This window comes from Mixia osmundae (genome assembly GCF_000708205.1).
Source record: "Mixia osmundae IAM 14324 unplaced genomic scaffold scaffold_8, whole genome shotgun sequence".
In the NCBI taxonomy this organism is placed as follows: Eukaryota; Fungi; Basidiomycota; class Mixiomycetes; order Mixiales; family Mixiaceae; genus Mixia; species Mixia osmundae.
Genome location: NW_014575556.1, coordinates 1,265 through 12,986, shown reverse-complemented (window position 1 = coordinate 12,986; position 11,722 = coordinate 1,265). Strand labels below are relative to the sequence as shown.

The following is an 11,722-nucleotide window of genomic DNA, read 5'->3' as shown; positions in this document are numbered from 1 at the left end:
AGTGCGACGCGTCTTTTGCCGCCTTGCACGATCCGCGTCGTCATCACCGCCTTTCCATCGCTTGCGAGCGTCATGGCAGATCAGGAGAGCATCGCGACCTTCGTCGAGCTGACCCAAGCTTCACCCGAAGTCGCACAACAGTTTCTCGCAAGCTCAAACGGTGATCTAGAGGTGCGCACCAGGCTCGCATCGGAAGTCGTCAGTCTGACATCCAGAGCGCTTAGACTGCTCTCGGCACATTCTTTGCAGCTCAGGGCGGCGAGGAGGATGACATGGAGACTCCAGAAGCAGATCTTGTCGCACCGCAGACCGCGGCAGCTCCACACACGCTCTCTGGAGGATCGGCAGCTGGACCCTGGCCAAGCTCTGCTGCCGCAAATCCTCGTCCTTCTGCATCCTCGGCTGCTTCGGGACCCCGCATCACTGGCCTGGGCGACATGGGCAGCGCACGCTCCAGCAAGCCTGCACCGGGCATCAAACGAACAGGACAGCTCGGCAGAATCTCCCACGACGATGGCCCGAGCAGCGACGAAGATGAAGAGGATGCACCGACCGGTAAGAAGAAGCAAGAGTTCTTTGCGGGCGGCGAAAAGTCTGGCATCAGCGTTCAGCAGCCTGGCAAGCCCGGAGGCATGGGTCCAGCCGCAGACAATCGATTGGTCCAGGACATCCTCAAAAAGGCCGAAGAGTATGTTGTCAATCAGATCTGCAAAACCTGCTCACTCGAGCATACAGGGCCAGTCCCTCCTCCCCTGCCGGACCATCAGGATCACGTCCCCCCGCTGGACCGTCGAGCTTCTTCAGAGGTCAAGGTATGCGTAGCGCTACGCCTGTGCGATGCAGCTCACGTCTGGCACAGGCAACACGCTTGGATCGGAAGAAGTGCCATCGCAGCCCGTCGGCACGCCCCTCGCCTCCTCATCTCGTCATCCACCAAGCACGCGCGGCACTTTGCCAGGCGCACTCGGAGGATCGTTCGGTGAAGAGGAGGATGATGACGAGCTGAACGAAGACGACGACGGTGCTGATGAGCCGGCGCGGCGCATCTTAACTTTCTGGCGGGACGGCTTCAGCATTGAGGATGGACCGCTGTTGCGCTACGATGACAAAGCGAACAAAGAATATCTCGACGCGCTCAACTCTGGACGAGCGCCATTAGATCTCCTGAACGTCAGATTTGGTCAGCGTGTCGATCTGCAGGTCTCGAAGCGGCTTGATGAAGACTACAAGCCACCGCCTAAACAAGCTGCACGGCCATTTGAAGGCTCTGGCAATCGGCTCGGCTCTCCCGCACCTGGTGCTATGTCATCCCAGCCATCAGCTAGTGCCGCTTCGGCAGACCGCACAGCCCGAACGGTCCCTCAGCCCGTATTTGAAGTCGACAGTAGCCAGCCGACGACTCAGATACAGATACGCTCGGGAAGTGGCGATAGACTCGTCGCTAGATTCAATCACACGCACACGGTAGGGGACATCCGTAGATATCTCGAAGCGTGCGTCTCCTCTGTAGGCCGACGTATCGTGCTGACATCAGCGACAGGTCTTCTCCTGGCGCCGGTGATCGCCCGTACGTACTGCAGACAACGTTCCCCAACCGTGACCTCGATGACGATTCCGCTACGATTGGCGACAGCAAATTGCTAGGCAGCGTCGTCGTACAGCGCTATAGGTGATGCATGATCCGATACAAAACAAAGACATGTATAAACTGCAGGTCATGAGATTCGTGAGAGTGGGTCGCGGACTATATCGACAATCGCCTGGGGAGCATACGGCTCGATGATCTTGAGTGTGACGAACTGACCAGCTCGAACGCTGACGACGGTAGCATCCCAGAGATGGCCTACAACGCCGTCTGGCTGGGAGGCAGAGCGCACATGTGTCTCGAATGTAGAGCCTATAAAAGGTGCATGCGCCAAAGTGGCGAGGCTGAGCCGAAAGGGCAGTCGCACGTATGTAGACACGAGTTCGTCAATCGGTGAGCGCGCTTGTACCGCCGAGACAGGCTGTTGTGGTGTGACAATACGGTGTTTGCTTTCTGGCGAGTCTGAATGGTCAGACGATACGACAGTCTCTTCGTCTGTGACCGCGGCGATCTCGTCCTTCAAGTCTTGTTGGCCTGTGATGATGTCCGATGGAGCAGAGTGGTCAGTAGCAACATTCGCCTCTGCCTGCGGTGTTTCTGGTACAGTAGGTGCGATAGCGCTGACGTTGGCGAGAATCTCTGGGGGAGGCTTCTTTCTGAGCTTGGCATGCTCGACCGGCCTCGTTCTCTCTTGCTCATCTGCAGCTGCAATCTTGTGCGCTTCCGTGTCAGCATCGAGCTTCGAACGGAGCATCGACGCGACGCCATCAAGACTGTCCGACTGAACGGCAGAAGGCGCGGGCGAACACGACGTGACTGAGGCCGATGGTAATCGTGAGCGAAGCGCTGCAGGTATTGGCTGCGGTCCCTGTGCTGAACTGACGAGGTCGCCAGAGGCTTTTCTTGACCTGAACGTCTCGTCATCGACTGAGCGTGCCAAGCGTGCTTGCTGATCACGTTCTGCGTCAGGGAATAGCCGCAGTTTGCCATCGTTAGGTGTCCGTGGGCTGAGATCGGCAGCACTGATAGGAGCGGTGGCGCGACCAGTCATCGTCGTCTGCGGAGGTGACGCGCGAACTGGCAGGTTTGCAATCGGACTGGAAGAGAGAGATGATGAGCCTAGTGTGGTCGTCACAGAGGTGGTAGTGACGGTAGCGGGCGTCACAACAGCGGCACTGCCAGTCTCCACTTTAGAAATTGTCGCGCCAGAAGAGGGGAATGTCACACTCACAGAGACGACGAGCTGCTCGACTTGGAGAGGCCTGCAGAGGTACTCGAACCTTTGAGCAAAGTCACGCTCTGTCGCTTCCCAGACGATGAGGGCGATGAACCGGCATCGGAGATCGGGGCAGGTACGCTACTGCTAGCAGGCGCTGGCCACGGCATGGGTGGCATAGGCGGGGCCTGTGAGGGCGCTACCACGCCGCTCTGCTTCGATTTTGAGATCTTGCGAGACCTGACCGACGGAGCTGTGGGTGACGGAGACGGCGATTCGTTGCTGACAGCAACGTTCTTCCTGCTCAGTGTCGTCGTCGCCGAAGGGCTGGGCGAGCCTAAGGAGGCAGCGGGCGATGCTGTCTTGATCGAGCTATGCGAGCTCGAAGGACTATCGAGGCCGAGCAACTTTTTGAACTTGGCTGATGAGGACCGTTTGGCTCGCTTGATGGATCCTGTCTCTGACTTGCTGCTCATGCCTTGGCTGTCGTGTCAATCGAGCTCTTCTTCTTCTTCTTCTTCTTTGACAGGTCGATGACGCGCTCCGACTCGATCGCGCGCGCCTATCACACGCTTTCTGAGTGTGGCAGCAGCAGCAGCATGGACGCTGACACCCGGTTGACACCTTACGAACTGATCCCGGTCCTCAGAGTGAGTGGCAACGCTGTCGACAGTCCCACCGAGCCGGTCAAAGCAAGCAGCCTACGCTGTCTGGACGGTCGGGAAGAACAGCTTTGGCTTGGCTCTTCTGACGGCATTGTGCGTACCTACTGCCTTGAGCGGATGAGTGATGGCAGCAGCGGCTATGTGAGATCAGACGAAAAGCGTCTATCAGCTTCCACCCAGGGCAAGGCGCCGTCTGCAATCGAGAGACTGTTTGTGCTCCCCAATATCAACAAGGCACTCATCCTCACCGGCGGTGCACTCACGTTTCACTCACTGCTACAGGGCGGCAAGCGTATCAGTAGCGCCCTCGAACGGCCAAAAGAGATCAAAGGCGTCCTGGGCCTCGTCCTCGACGATGGTGGAAAGTCTCCAGCAGGCAGAGCAAGCGAACAGGGCAGCGGGCAGAGCAGCATCAACATCTGTGTCATCCGACGTCGCGTCATTATATGGCAGCGGATCGCACCGTCTGGCGTCGAGACCCTCAGAGAGATACCCCTGCCATCAGACATGGGCATCATACATTACGCAGTCTTGCGAGGTAGTACACTCGCGGTCGCAGACTCGGTCGGCATGTATTCTCTCATCGATCTCTCGTCTGCCAGCATGATCCCTCTCGTCAGCTTCACACAAGATCACGAGCAAACCCCTTCGCCGATCGCGACCAGGCAGGACGCACCTGATCCCATGGCAAGCGTCGACGGGAGCGCTCAAGAAAGCATCAGCTCAAAGCCAAGCTCATCCAGCGGTCCTGCGTTCAACCTGACCCCGTCCCACCGTCCGGCTATCGCGTCCATAGGCTCTGACGAATTTCTACTGGCCACACATAATGGCAAGACATCACTAGGTCTCTTCGTACGAGAGTCGGGAGAGCCGTGCCGCGGAACGATTGAATGGACGTCCAACGTCAAATCGCTAGGTATGTTGCTGCTCTGCGGTGACTTGTAGACCTCTCACGATTGTGCTTCAGTTGTGGACAGAGCGCACGTTCTAGCGCTCTTGCGCAACGATACCGTCGAGGTTCACTCTCTGACGAGTCAGGAGCTGCTGCAGCGTATCGCATGCACAGAGGATCTGCTGCCTCGATCTTTGCGTCTTCTTGGCCGTGCTTCATCGGCATGTAGCATAACCGTGCCTCGCCGATCAGACGCATCGCCGGAGCTGAGCAAGGTTGCCATCGCTCTCACATCAGGCGCGATAAGCTCTGCAATGAATACTCCGGCCAGCAAAGCGACGACAACTGTTTCGATTGCACCTGCGCATCCTAACGTGCTCGTACTTGGCAAGACGGCGATTGCGGCGCTCAGCGTGCCGTCAATGCTCTCGCAGGCTGATGCATTGTTTGCCAAACATGCGATTGATCAAGTCGTCCACTTGCTTGGCCAGTCCAACGTCGATAGACTAGCTTCCCGTGACGAGCAGAACTACATCAGAGCTCGCGCAGGTCTCGCCTGCCTGGCCTTTGGCGATCGCGAGCGCGCTCTTCTGCTCTTAAAGAAAGCAAATCTCGATCCAAGACTGTATTTCTTTCTTGCGCCGGCCGTCACTGCAACGCTACTCACTCTTGATGACGAGGCCGTCACTTTCGCCGGACTCCAGCCTCTTTGGCTCGAAGTGCGCAGAGCCTTGGCCGCTACCTCTGTCGAGGATTCTCGAAGCGCCAATGAAGATTTTTTGCTCTCGCTTCTCCGATCCTGGAGAGCCGACCGCAGGCAGAGAGCGCGATCGCCTGGCCTACGCATCGATGTCACTGTCGATACGGCTCTCGCCATCATTCTCATCGACCACAGCAAAGAGACTGAACTGTTCGAGCTGCTTCAACATCCGCTCCAGGACGTGGACATCGGCCATCTTGCAGCGCATTTACGAGCTCGTGACCGGCAGAATCTGATGGTGGATGTCTACGACCGACTTGGTCCTGCATATGCAGACATCCTGTTGCAATGCTTGAAGGAGTTTGTCGGCCCCCGCCTCCATAGACGCTTTAGCCGCTGATATCTTTTCTGTGCAGCTTGATAGACAGCGCCGTCACTGACGCTCAAAGCAGAGCAGAATACTTTACTCGCGTCGAAGCCCTTCTTACTGCCGTGACAGACAAGGAACTCTTGCTATCCAGCGGCATTTGGCTGATGCGGCACAGTCGGCCCAGCGGCGTCTCTTTGCTGACAGCGCCGCCTAACGATATCATACTTGATTCTGCTGTCGTCTTCAGAGAACTCAAGCAGCTCGACGGCGACATTGCAGATGCATATCTCGAAAGCACAATCCTCGCAGATCAGCAGCATGATCGACATCTACATGCCGAACTGGTGCAACGCTACCTCGACAGGCTCAACACAATGATGAGCGAAACCCTGTGCATTGAACGGTTCGCTGCGCTCTCTAATGGTTATGCTGCCTACTCGGGCGACTACGCGTCCTATCTCTGCAGCTGCTTTAAGCCGAGCCAGGGCGATCAAGCACTCGGTCTTCGTCTCAAATTGATGCTCTTTTTGCATGCCTCATCTAGCTATGATGCGCACGCAATGCTAGACCGGCTCGCGAATTCGTCTCTGTCTTTCGAAGCGACGATTGTTGCGAGCAAACTTGATGGCGTCCCTCATCAAGACGTTTTACATCGCTTGCTCATCGATCTCCGCGATAGCCAATCTGCTCTGCTTTACTGCAAGCTTGGGCTGGTCTTGTCGGGCACAGCCTGCGACGCTATTGCCAGCAAGCTCGGCATAGTCATTCCGGGCGGAGCCAAGATCAAGTCCGAGCAGCATTTAACAACTGAGGAGCAGCGAGCGAGATCACAAGCTGCATTGCAGATCGCGTCCTCATCTCCATCGGGCGCCTCTGTCTTAGCGGACATTCTCGACAAGACAACACACCTTTTCTCTCCACGCCTGGAAGCTCCTGAAGTAGCACCCAAGGACATGCCCTTATCGAGTTTTCGTTCAGTAATACGCCGATCGCTGCGCGAGGTGCTACATACACGCATAGAGTGTGACATCCTCAAGCACCTCCAGACGGCACACAACTTGCGCGTGTCGCTCGAAGTCTGGGAAATGCAAAAGCAAATTGGCGGCACTCTCGCAGAATCCAGCCTGCCGAGCGATGACGAGCAAGCCGATCGACAAGCAGCAGATAGCATCGCACTGGAGGAGAAGCTGCTACAGCTCGTCAAAGCTAAGGAACAATGAATGTATTGATGCAATTCTGACAGACTTTGCTATAATCTTGCTTTTATAACCTCTCGTTGACGTCTCTACTCTCAACAACGGCAGGCTGCCAGCAAACGAGCGACAATGACCTTACTGAGCAGCGGGATTGTTGGCGCAAGAGACGCCTACGGGAATCGGAGGATGTCAGACTCGAGAAGTATCTGGGTTGGGAGCTTACAGGAGCATGCGCCTGGTCCGCAACCACACTTCGAGACATCACTCGAACAGACACAGTCAAACTTGTCTTTGCAGATGCACTCGCCCTTGCCTGATAGCGCAGAGCATCAGCGTACGATTCGCGTGTGATGCGAGGTGGGCGCCTGACCATCGGTAGCCTGTTTTGTTGCTTGTGCAGACGGCTTTGATTGGCCTGACGATTTGCTCTTGTCGCAGCCGGGACATGTGCAATCGCCGACAGCGCAAGTGCATGCGTCGACGGAATTGATGCATGGGCAACTCTGCGGTGCCAGCGTACTGGTTCAGCCATCGTGAGCAGTGAGATTGCCCCTGCATACCTTGGATGCAGCCTGCGGGTCAGCAGCCGAAGCATCATTCGTCTTGCATCCACATTTGCCCGTCATATCTGCTCGTCGGTCTTGCTCGTTGCTACGCTTATCGACTCGTGCCGCGTGCCGAGACGAAGAAGCGCGCGCTATCGCATGCCGCAGAAGCCCACCGGCAGATTGTCGATTTCCCTTCCAATACGCTTCTCAGCAGCCCAATGACAAATGAAGATCGTCGGTCTCCTCAGTGGCGGCAAGGACTCGTGCTTCAATCTTTGTCACTGCGTTGCACAAGGACATCAAGTCGTCTGTCTCGCTAGTCTTGCTCCACCCAAGGGCACAGGCGAGCGCTCAACCTTGACGAACATGATCGTAAGCTCAAGACTCGCACAGATGAGCTCGACTCGTACATGTATCAGACTGTGGGCCAGGATGCCATTGAGACCATAGCACAGGCCATGCAGCTGCCGCTTTATCGCCGCATCATCACCGGCAAGGCGCTGGTGCAAACGATGCATTATGGCTCAGAAGGTGCCACAAACGGAGACGAGACAGAAGATCTGTATGAGCTGCTGCAAAACGTCTTAGCAAGTGGTCTCACAGCGATTCGACCGTCCAGCTGAACGCGTACTGTAGAGGGAACATCCGGATGTGCGAGGGGTCTCAGTGGGCGCCATCCTGTCCAGTTATCAGCGTATTCGCGTAGAAGATGTTTGCGCACGCCTCGGCCTGACTTCTCTGGCATACCTCTGGCAGCGAGACCAGAATGAGTTGCTTGATGAAATGGCACAAGCTGGTCTCGTGTCCGTCTTGATCAAAGTCGCAGGTGCCGGACTGCGCACGCGCCATCTCGGGCAAAGCGTGACCAGCTCACCAATGCGAGAAGAGCTGCGACGGTTGCACGCAAAGTATGAACTGCATCCATGCGGCGAAGGCGGCGAGTATGAAACTTTCACGCTTGATTGCAGTCNTTTCAAACAACGCATCGAGCTGTTCGTCTCTTATCCTCTGGCGGTAGGCAAGCTCACGTCATGTACAGTACAGAGACAGAGCTAGTGCTTAGCTCAGCCAGCGAAGACGATTTCTCAACGGTAGCTCATCTTCGGATCAAGCGAGCGAGACTGGTCGATAAGTCACCAGTCATCGAGTCACTCACTGTGCCTCCGCTGCTTGACGAATACTATCTCGAGCTTTTGAGGCCATCAGGCGGCTCCTCGATGCCGCTCCCGTCAAGCCCGCGAGACGCGATGCAGTCGGCTTTTGCCCCACCGCCTGCCAATACAAAGACGTGGCGAGTCTTATGCGATCTCACTAGTCCATGCGAAGGCGTGGCTGCACAAGCTCGAGACTGTCTGCAGCGGCTTGCAGGTACGCTGAAGCAGTGCTGAGAGTACTGAGCTGACCTGCACTGACAGCGCAAGCGAATGAACATGTCGTCAGGCTGGTGCATCTCGATGTCCATCTGGCCGATATGACAGACTTTGCTTCCATGAATGCGGTCTATCGAGACTTCTTTCGACACTCGCCGCCCACTCGGGCCTGTATCGCGCTGGATCTGCCGGGAAGTTGTCGCATCCGTATTACTGGCGTTTGTGTCCCAGCTGCAGCGACTGTCGAGATTCTACATGTTCAAAGCCTGAGCTATTGGGCGCCTGCCAATATTGGACCTTATGCCCAAGCAGTAGCATGCGGCTCGCAGCTGTTCGTTGCCGGCGCCATTGGCATGCGACCTGCTGATCTGTCAATCGCTGAATCTACTTTATCCGCTGCGTCCGGAGCTATCGATGCGAGCCGACTCGGTGCTGTTCTCGCGTCTCAGCATGTCGAGCGTATAGTCGCCGCTGCCAGTACTCGCCCAAAACGCATTCAAAGCTGCATATGCTGGCTCAACGGGACGTCAGTCGACGGTATCGAGAGCAGCATCTACCGACGCGGCATGCATCAATGGCAAAGCAGCGTCACCGCTTGTCTGTTCCTCGTCGCTGCCGGCTTGCCGAAAGACGCTTGCGTCGAGTACCAGACGACTTGGCATCTTATGTCAGCATCGAGCGAGGGCAGTGATGGAACAGATCTGGGGAGTCACTGTGGCTTATACGCCTATGAGACCCTGCCTCATACCCCGCCAGAGATCCACGGCTCCGACTGGACTCGTGTCTATCACACCGCCAAAGCCAAGCCGACCGATGCGTGGCTTCACAAGCTTGGCGGCAACGAAGTCAGCGTCATCGAGGTAAGAGGGATTGCTACTTTTGTTAGTCAATGCTTCAGCGAATGCGAGCTTGTTGTGATGCCAATACAATTCAGCTCAGTGTGATCATTCAGAGGGGATCATGAGACTGCAAAGACTTGTCANGCGATAAGATAATCTAGATGCATTAGAGNGTAAGCGCTGAGAAATGCCAAGATCGCTTGTATAAATGCTGTCAGATGGCGGCTAGGTTGCTGTTGAGCCACGAGCTAAATCCGGCGAGCGAGCAAGCCTCCAAGGCTGGCCACATACGGTGGAGCACTTGTCGCAGGCAGATACTCTTCGTTCGCTGCGCATACCTCCTCTGAAGTTATCCATCGCTGATAGGTTGCAGAGCTACCTCCGGACTCCAGTGTTCATAGGCAAAGCAAGATCCAGAGGCGGTTGTCGTCTTCTTGCTGACCAGCTTCTCGTCTGAACGACCGAGCGCGCCTCAACTTGACGGCCGCGAGCACAGCAGGTCAAATCTCGTCGGCTTACGCTCGTCCGCTTGTGTCACNTCACGCGCAATTCCCCATCAGACGACAGTTCACNACCCCTGCCTANNGGCCGCGGTCCCGGGCATGTTCCCAATTAGAGCGTCTGAAGCGGCTGTTGTCTTCTTGTTGGCCACGATTCTCGCCTCGACGAGTGAAGGCGCCTCTCCCCGATATTCGTTAGCGTCTTCAACAGTTCCAAAAGGATTATTGGCAGTTGCTCTCTCGCTGCTAGTCGCGTAGAAAAGGAGCTCCTCATCGAAAACGACCATTTTGCGAGAATGGCCTCGAGCTAGCTCCAGATCATCACAGCTTTCGCAAAGGGTCTGAACGGGCATGTCGATNTTGTTTCTTGGTCGCCAGAGCGTCGTTGACGAGCGAGCAGGCCTCCAAATGACAGCGTGGAGCAACCACGACTAGCCAAATGTTGNCGNCCAAGACTCTTCGTTCGCTGCATCTCCCTGCATAGACTACCCGTCCTCGAGCATGCTGATCTCTGAGTGCTATCAAGTATCCTCGCAAGACAGTGGCGGACTTTGTTGTCGTGCTGGTCGAGACTGGCGCGCGAGGGAGAAAAAGCACAGACGTGCTGATTATTTCTGCTCGGGCGAGTTCGGTGATCTGCGCGCCTTGTCCGATTGATCACGCGCCTGCAGATCTGCAGCCAATGGAGTCGTCTAGCATCATAGCCTTCACGTCTCTCCACAAGCTCGGCCAGTGTCGTATGCTAGCTCCAAGCTGATGGCGAGACTGACGATCATGCCGACACCGTATGCCTTTGGCGNTTCTCACGACAGTCTGGCGTATACCGTCCAGGGCCTTGCGCTACTTGTCTCGTACTTATCGGCAATCATATTTGATCCTTCAGTGTCATCTCTGCCATTTGATGTGCATGATGAGCCTCAATGCATGCTTTTTGATTTCTCTGCGACTACTCCCGTCTTTGCATTCGCTGCTCGACATGTCCCAGCCACGCGCTATCACCACTTGTTGGTCAGAAAAGAGCAATCCGGACTCAGCCACCATCANACCTTTCGCGCGAGTGGNGTGGAGACTGCAAGCTGACAGNTCACGCTGTCATCATCGTCAAGCGGATGCACACTAAGCGAATCTATCACATCGATCTGTTTGCTGGCGCATGTGATTTTCATTGATACATGTCCCTCTCTTCGTGCACATCATACGAGCAGCTCAAGCTGAATGTCATCCGCTGCAAGCAACTGAAGACTCTGATCTCATCGATTCCCCCGATGGTACTTTGAAACCGAACGGCACCAAGGATTTTGAATCTGTCCTATAACAATCCAGCAACAAGTGAGCACCTTCATCGAAGACAAAGGAACGTCCGAAGAAGTGACAGCAGTGGCCGAGACAAGTAGCCGGACCTGAAGACTATCCCGCTGATAATTCCAAGTGCACAGTAAAGATATGGTGAAAGATGATCACACGCACCAAGCCGTCTGTCAGCCGTACACCTCGCCGTGTCACATATTGGACACTGTGTCAGGCCTGNNNTTGAGTCTGTAAAGCTAGTGGCGATCTATTGCTTGCAATGATCTGATGAAACATATCACCTGCATGAGCCCACTCAACGCAGCGATGACCATCATGTCAACATTNAANACGCATCTCAGCAGCGGGAAATCATCCACTGCTGTCGACGTCCGCGCGAGCAATCAATCCATCAGTCGTCCGCTAGATATCATCCTGGAGACTATTGATGTATGGTACCGTCTCAAGGCACGACCTCCGCTCTGGTATTGCGAGTGAAGATACTCCAGTGTGCTCTGAAGCACAATCTCATGGATGTCACTTGTGTTAGGGCG

At 55.6% G+C, this 11,722-nt stretch overlaps 7 protein-coding genes across 7 annotated transcripts; 4 read left to right on the top strand and 3 right to left on the bottom strand.

The window, feature by feature from the left end:
• Window positions 1–72: 72 nt before the first annotated feature.
• L969DRAFT_18623 (uncharacterized protein) lies at window positions 73–1,673 on the top strand (the record flags this gene model as incomplete). The annotated part of the gene is made up of 5 exons (XM_014710886.1): window positions 73–171; window positions 225–688; window positions 736–812; window positions 860–1,493; window positions 1,541–1,673. The coding sequence occupies 5 exons, from the start codon at window positions 73–75 to the stop codon at window positions 1,671–1,673; spliced, it is 1,407 nt and encodes a 468-aa protein (XP_014566372.1).
• Window positions 1,674–1,715: 42 nt separating this feature from the next.
• L969DRAFT_25073 (uncharacterized protein) lies at window positions 1,716–3,277 on the bottom strand (the record flags this gene model as incomplete). The annotated part of the gene is made up of 2 exons (XM_014710929.1): window positions 1,716–2,760; window positions 2,817–3,277. The coding sequence occupies 2 exons, from the start codon at window positions 3,275–3,277 to the stop codon at window positions 1,716–1,718; spliced, it is 1,506 nt and encodes a 501-aa protein (XP_014566415.1).
• A 123-nt stretch (window positions 3,278–3,400) lies between these two features.
• On the top strand, window positions 3,401–6,776 carry L969DRAFT_627351 (uncharacterized protein; the record flags this gene model as incomplete). The annotated part of the gene is made up of 3 exons (XM_014710942.1): window positions 3,401–4,382; window positions 4,434–5,418; window positions 5,475–6,776. The coding sequence occupies 3 exons, from the start codon at window positions 3,401–3,403 to the stop codon at window positions 6,646–6,648; spliced, it is 3,141 nt and encodes a 1,046-aa protein (XP_014566428.1). The 3' UTR covers window positions 6,649–6,776.
• On the bottom strand, window positions 6,720–7,219 carry L969DRAFT_95676 (uncharacterized protein; the record flags this gene model as incomplete). Its single annotated transcript, XM_014710941.1, has 4 exons — window positions 6,720–6,794; window positions 6,848–6,937; window positions 6,995–7,127; window positions 7,185–7,219. 4 exons carry the CDS (start codon window positions 7,217–7,219, stop codon window positions 6,720–6,722), a joined length of 333 nt encoding a protein of 110 aa, XP_014566427.1.
• Window positions 7,220–7,312: 93 nt separating this feature from the next.
• L969DRAFT_549549 (uncharacterized protein) lies at window positions 7,313–8,439 on the top strand. The gene is made up of 4 exons (XM_014710940.1): window positions 7,313–7,515; window positions 7,566–7,753; window positions 7,809–8,164; window positions 8,217–8,439. Exons 1-4 carry the CDS (start codon window positions 7,398–7,400, stop codon window positions 8,233–8,235), a joined length of 681 nt encoding a protein of 226 aa, XP_014566426.1. The 5' UTR covers window positions 7,313–7,397; the 3' UTR covers window positions 8,236–8,439.
• Window positions 8,420–9,486, top strand: L969DRAFT_51522 (uncharacterized protein; the record flags this gene model as incomplete). Its single annotated transcript, XM_014710939.1, has 3 exons — window positions 8,420–8,540; window positions 8,588–9,001; window positions 9,074–9,486. The coding sequence occupies 3 exons, from the start codon at window positions 8,420–8,422 to the stop codon at window positions 9,484–9,486; spliced, it is 948 nt and encodes a 315-aa protein (XP_014566425.1).
• Window positions 9,487–9,519: 33 nt separating this feature from the next.
• On the bottom strand, window positions 9,520–10,335 carry L969DRAFT_89055 (uncharacterized protein; the record flags this gene model as incomplete). The annotated part of the gene is made up of 1 exon (XM_014710938.1): window positions 9,520–10,335. A coding segment is annotated over exon 1 (279 nt), but the record flags the coding sequence as incomplete, so codon positions are not given.
• Window positions 10,336–11,722: the final 1,387 nt, after the last annotated feature.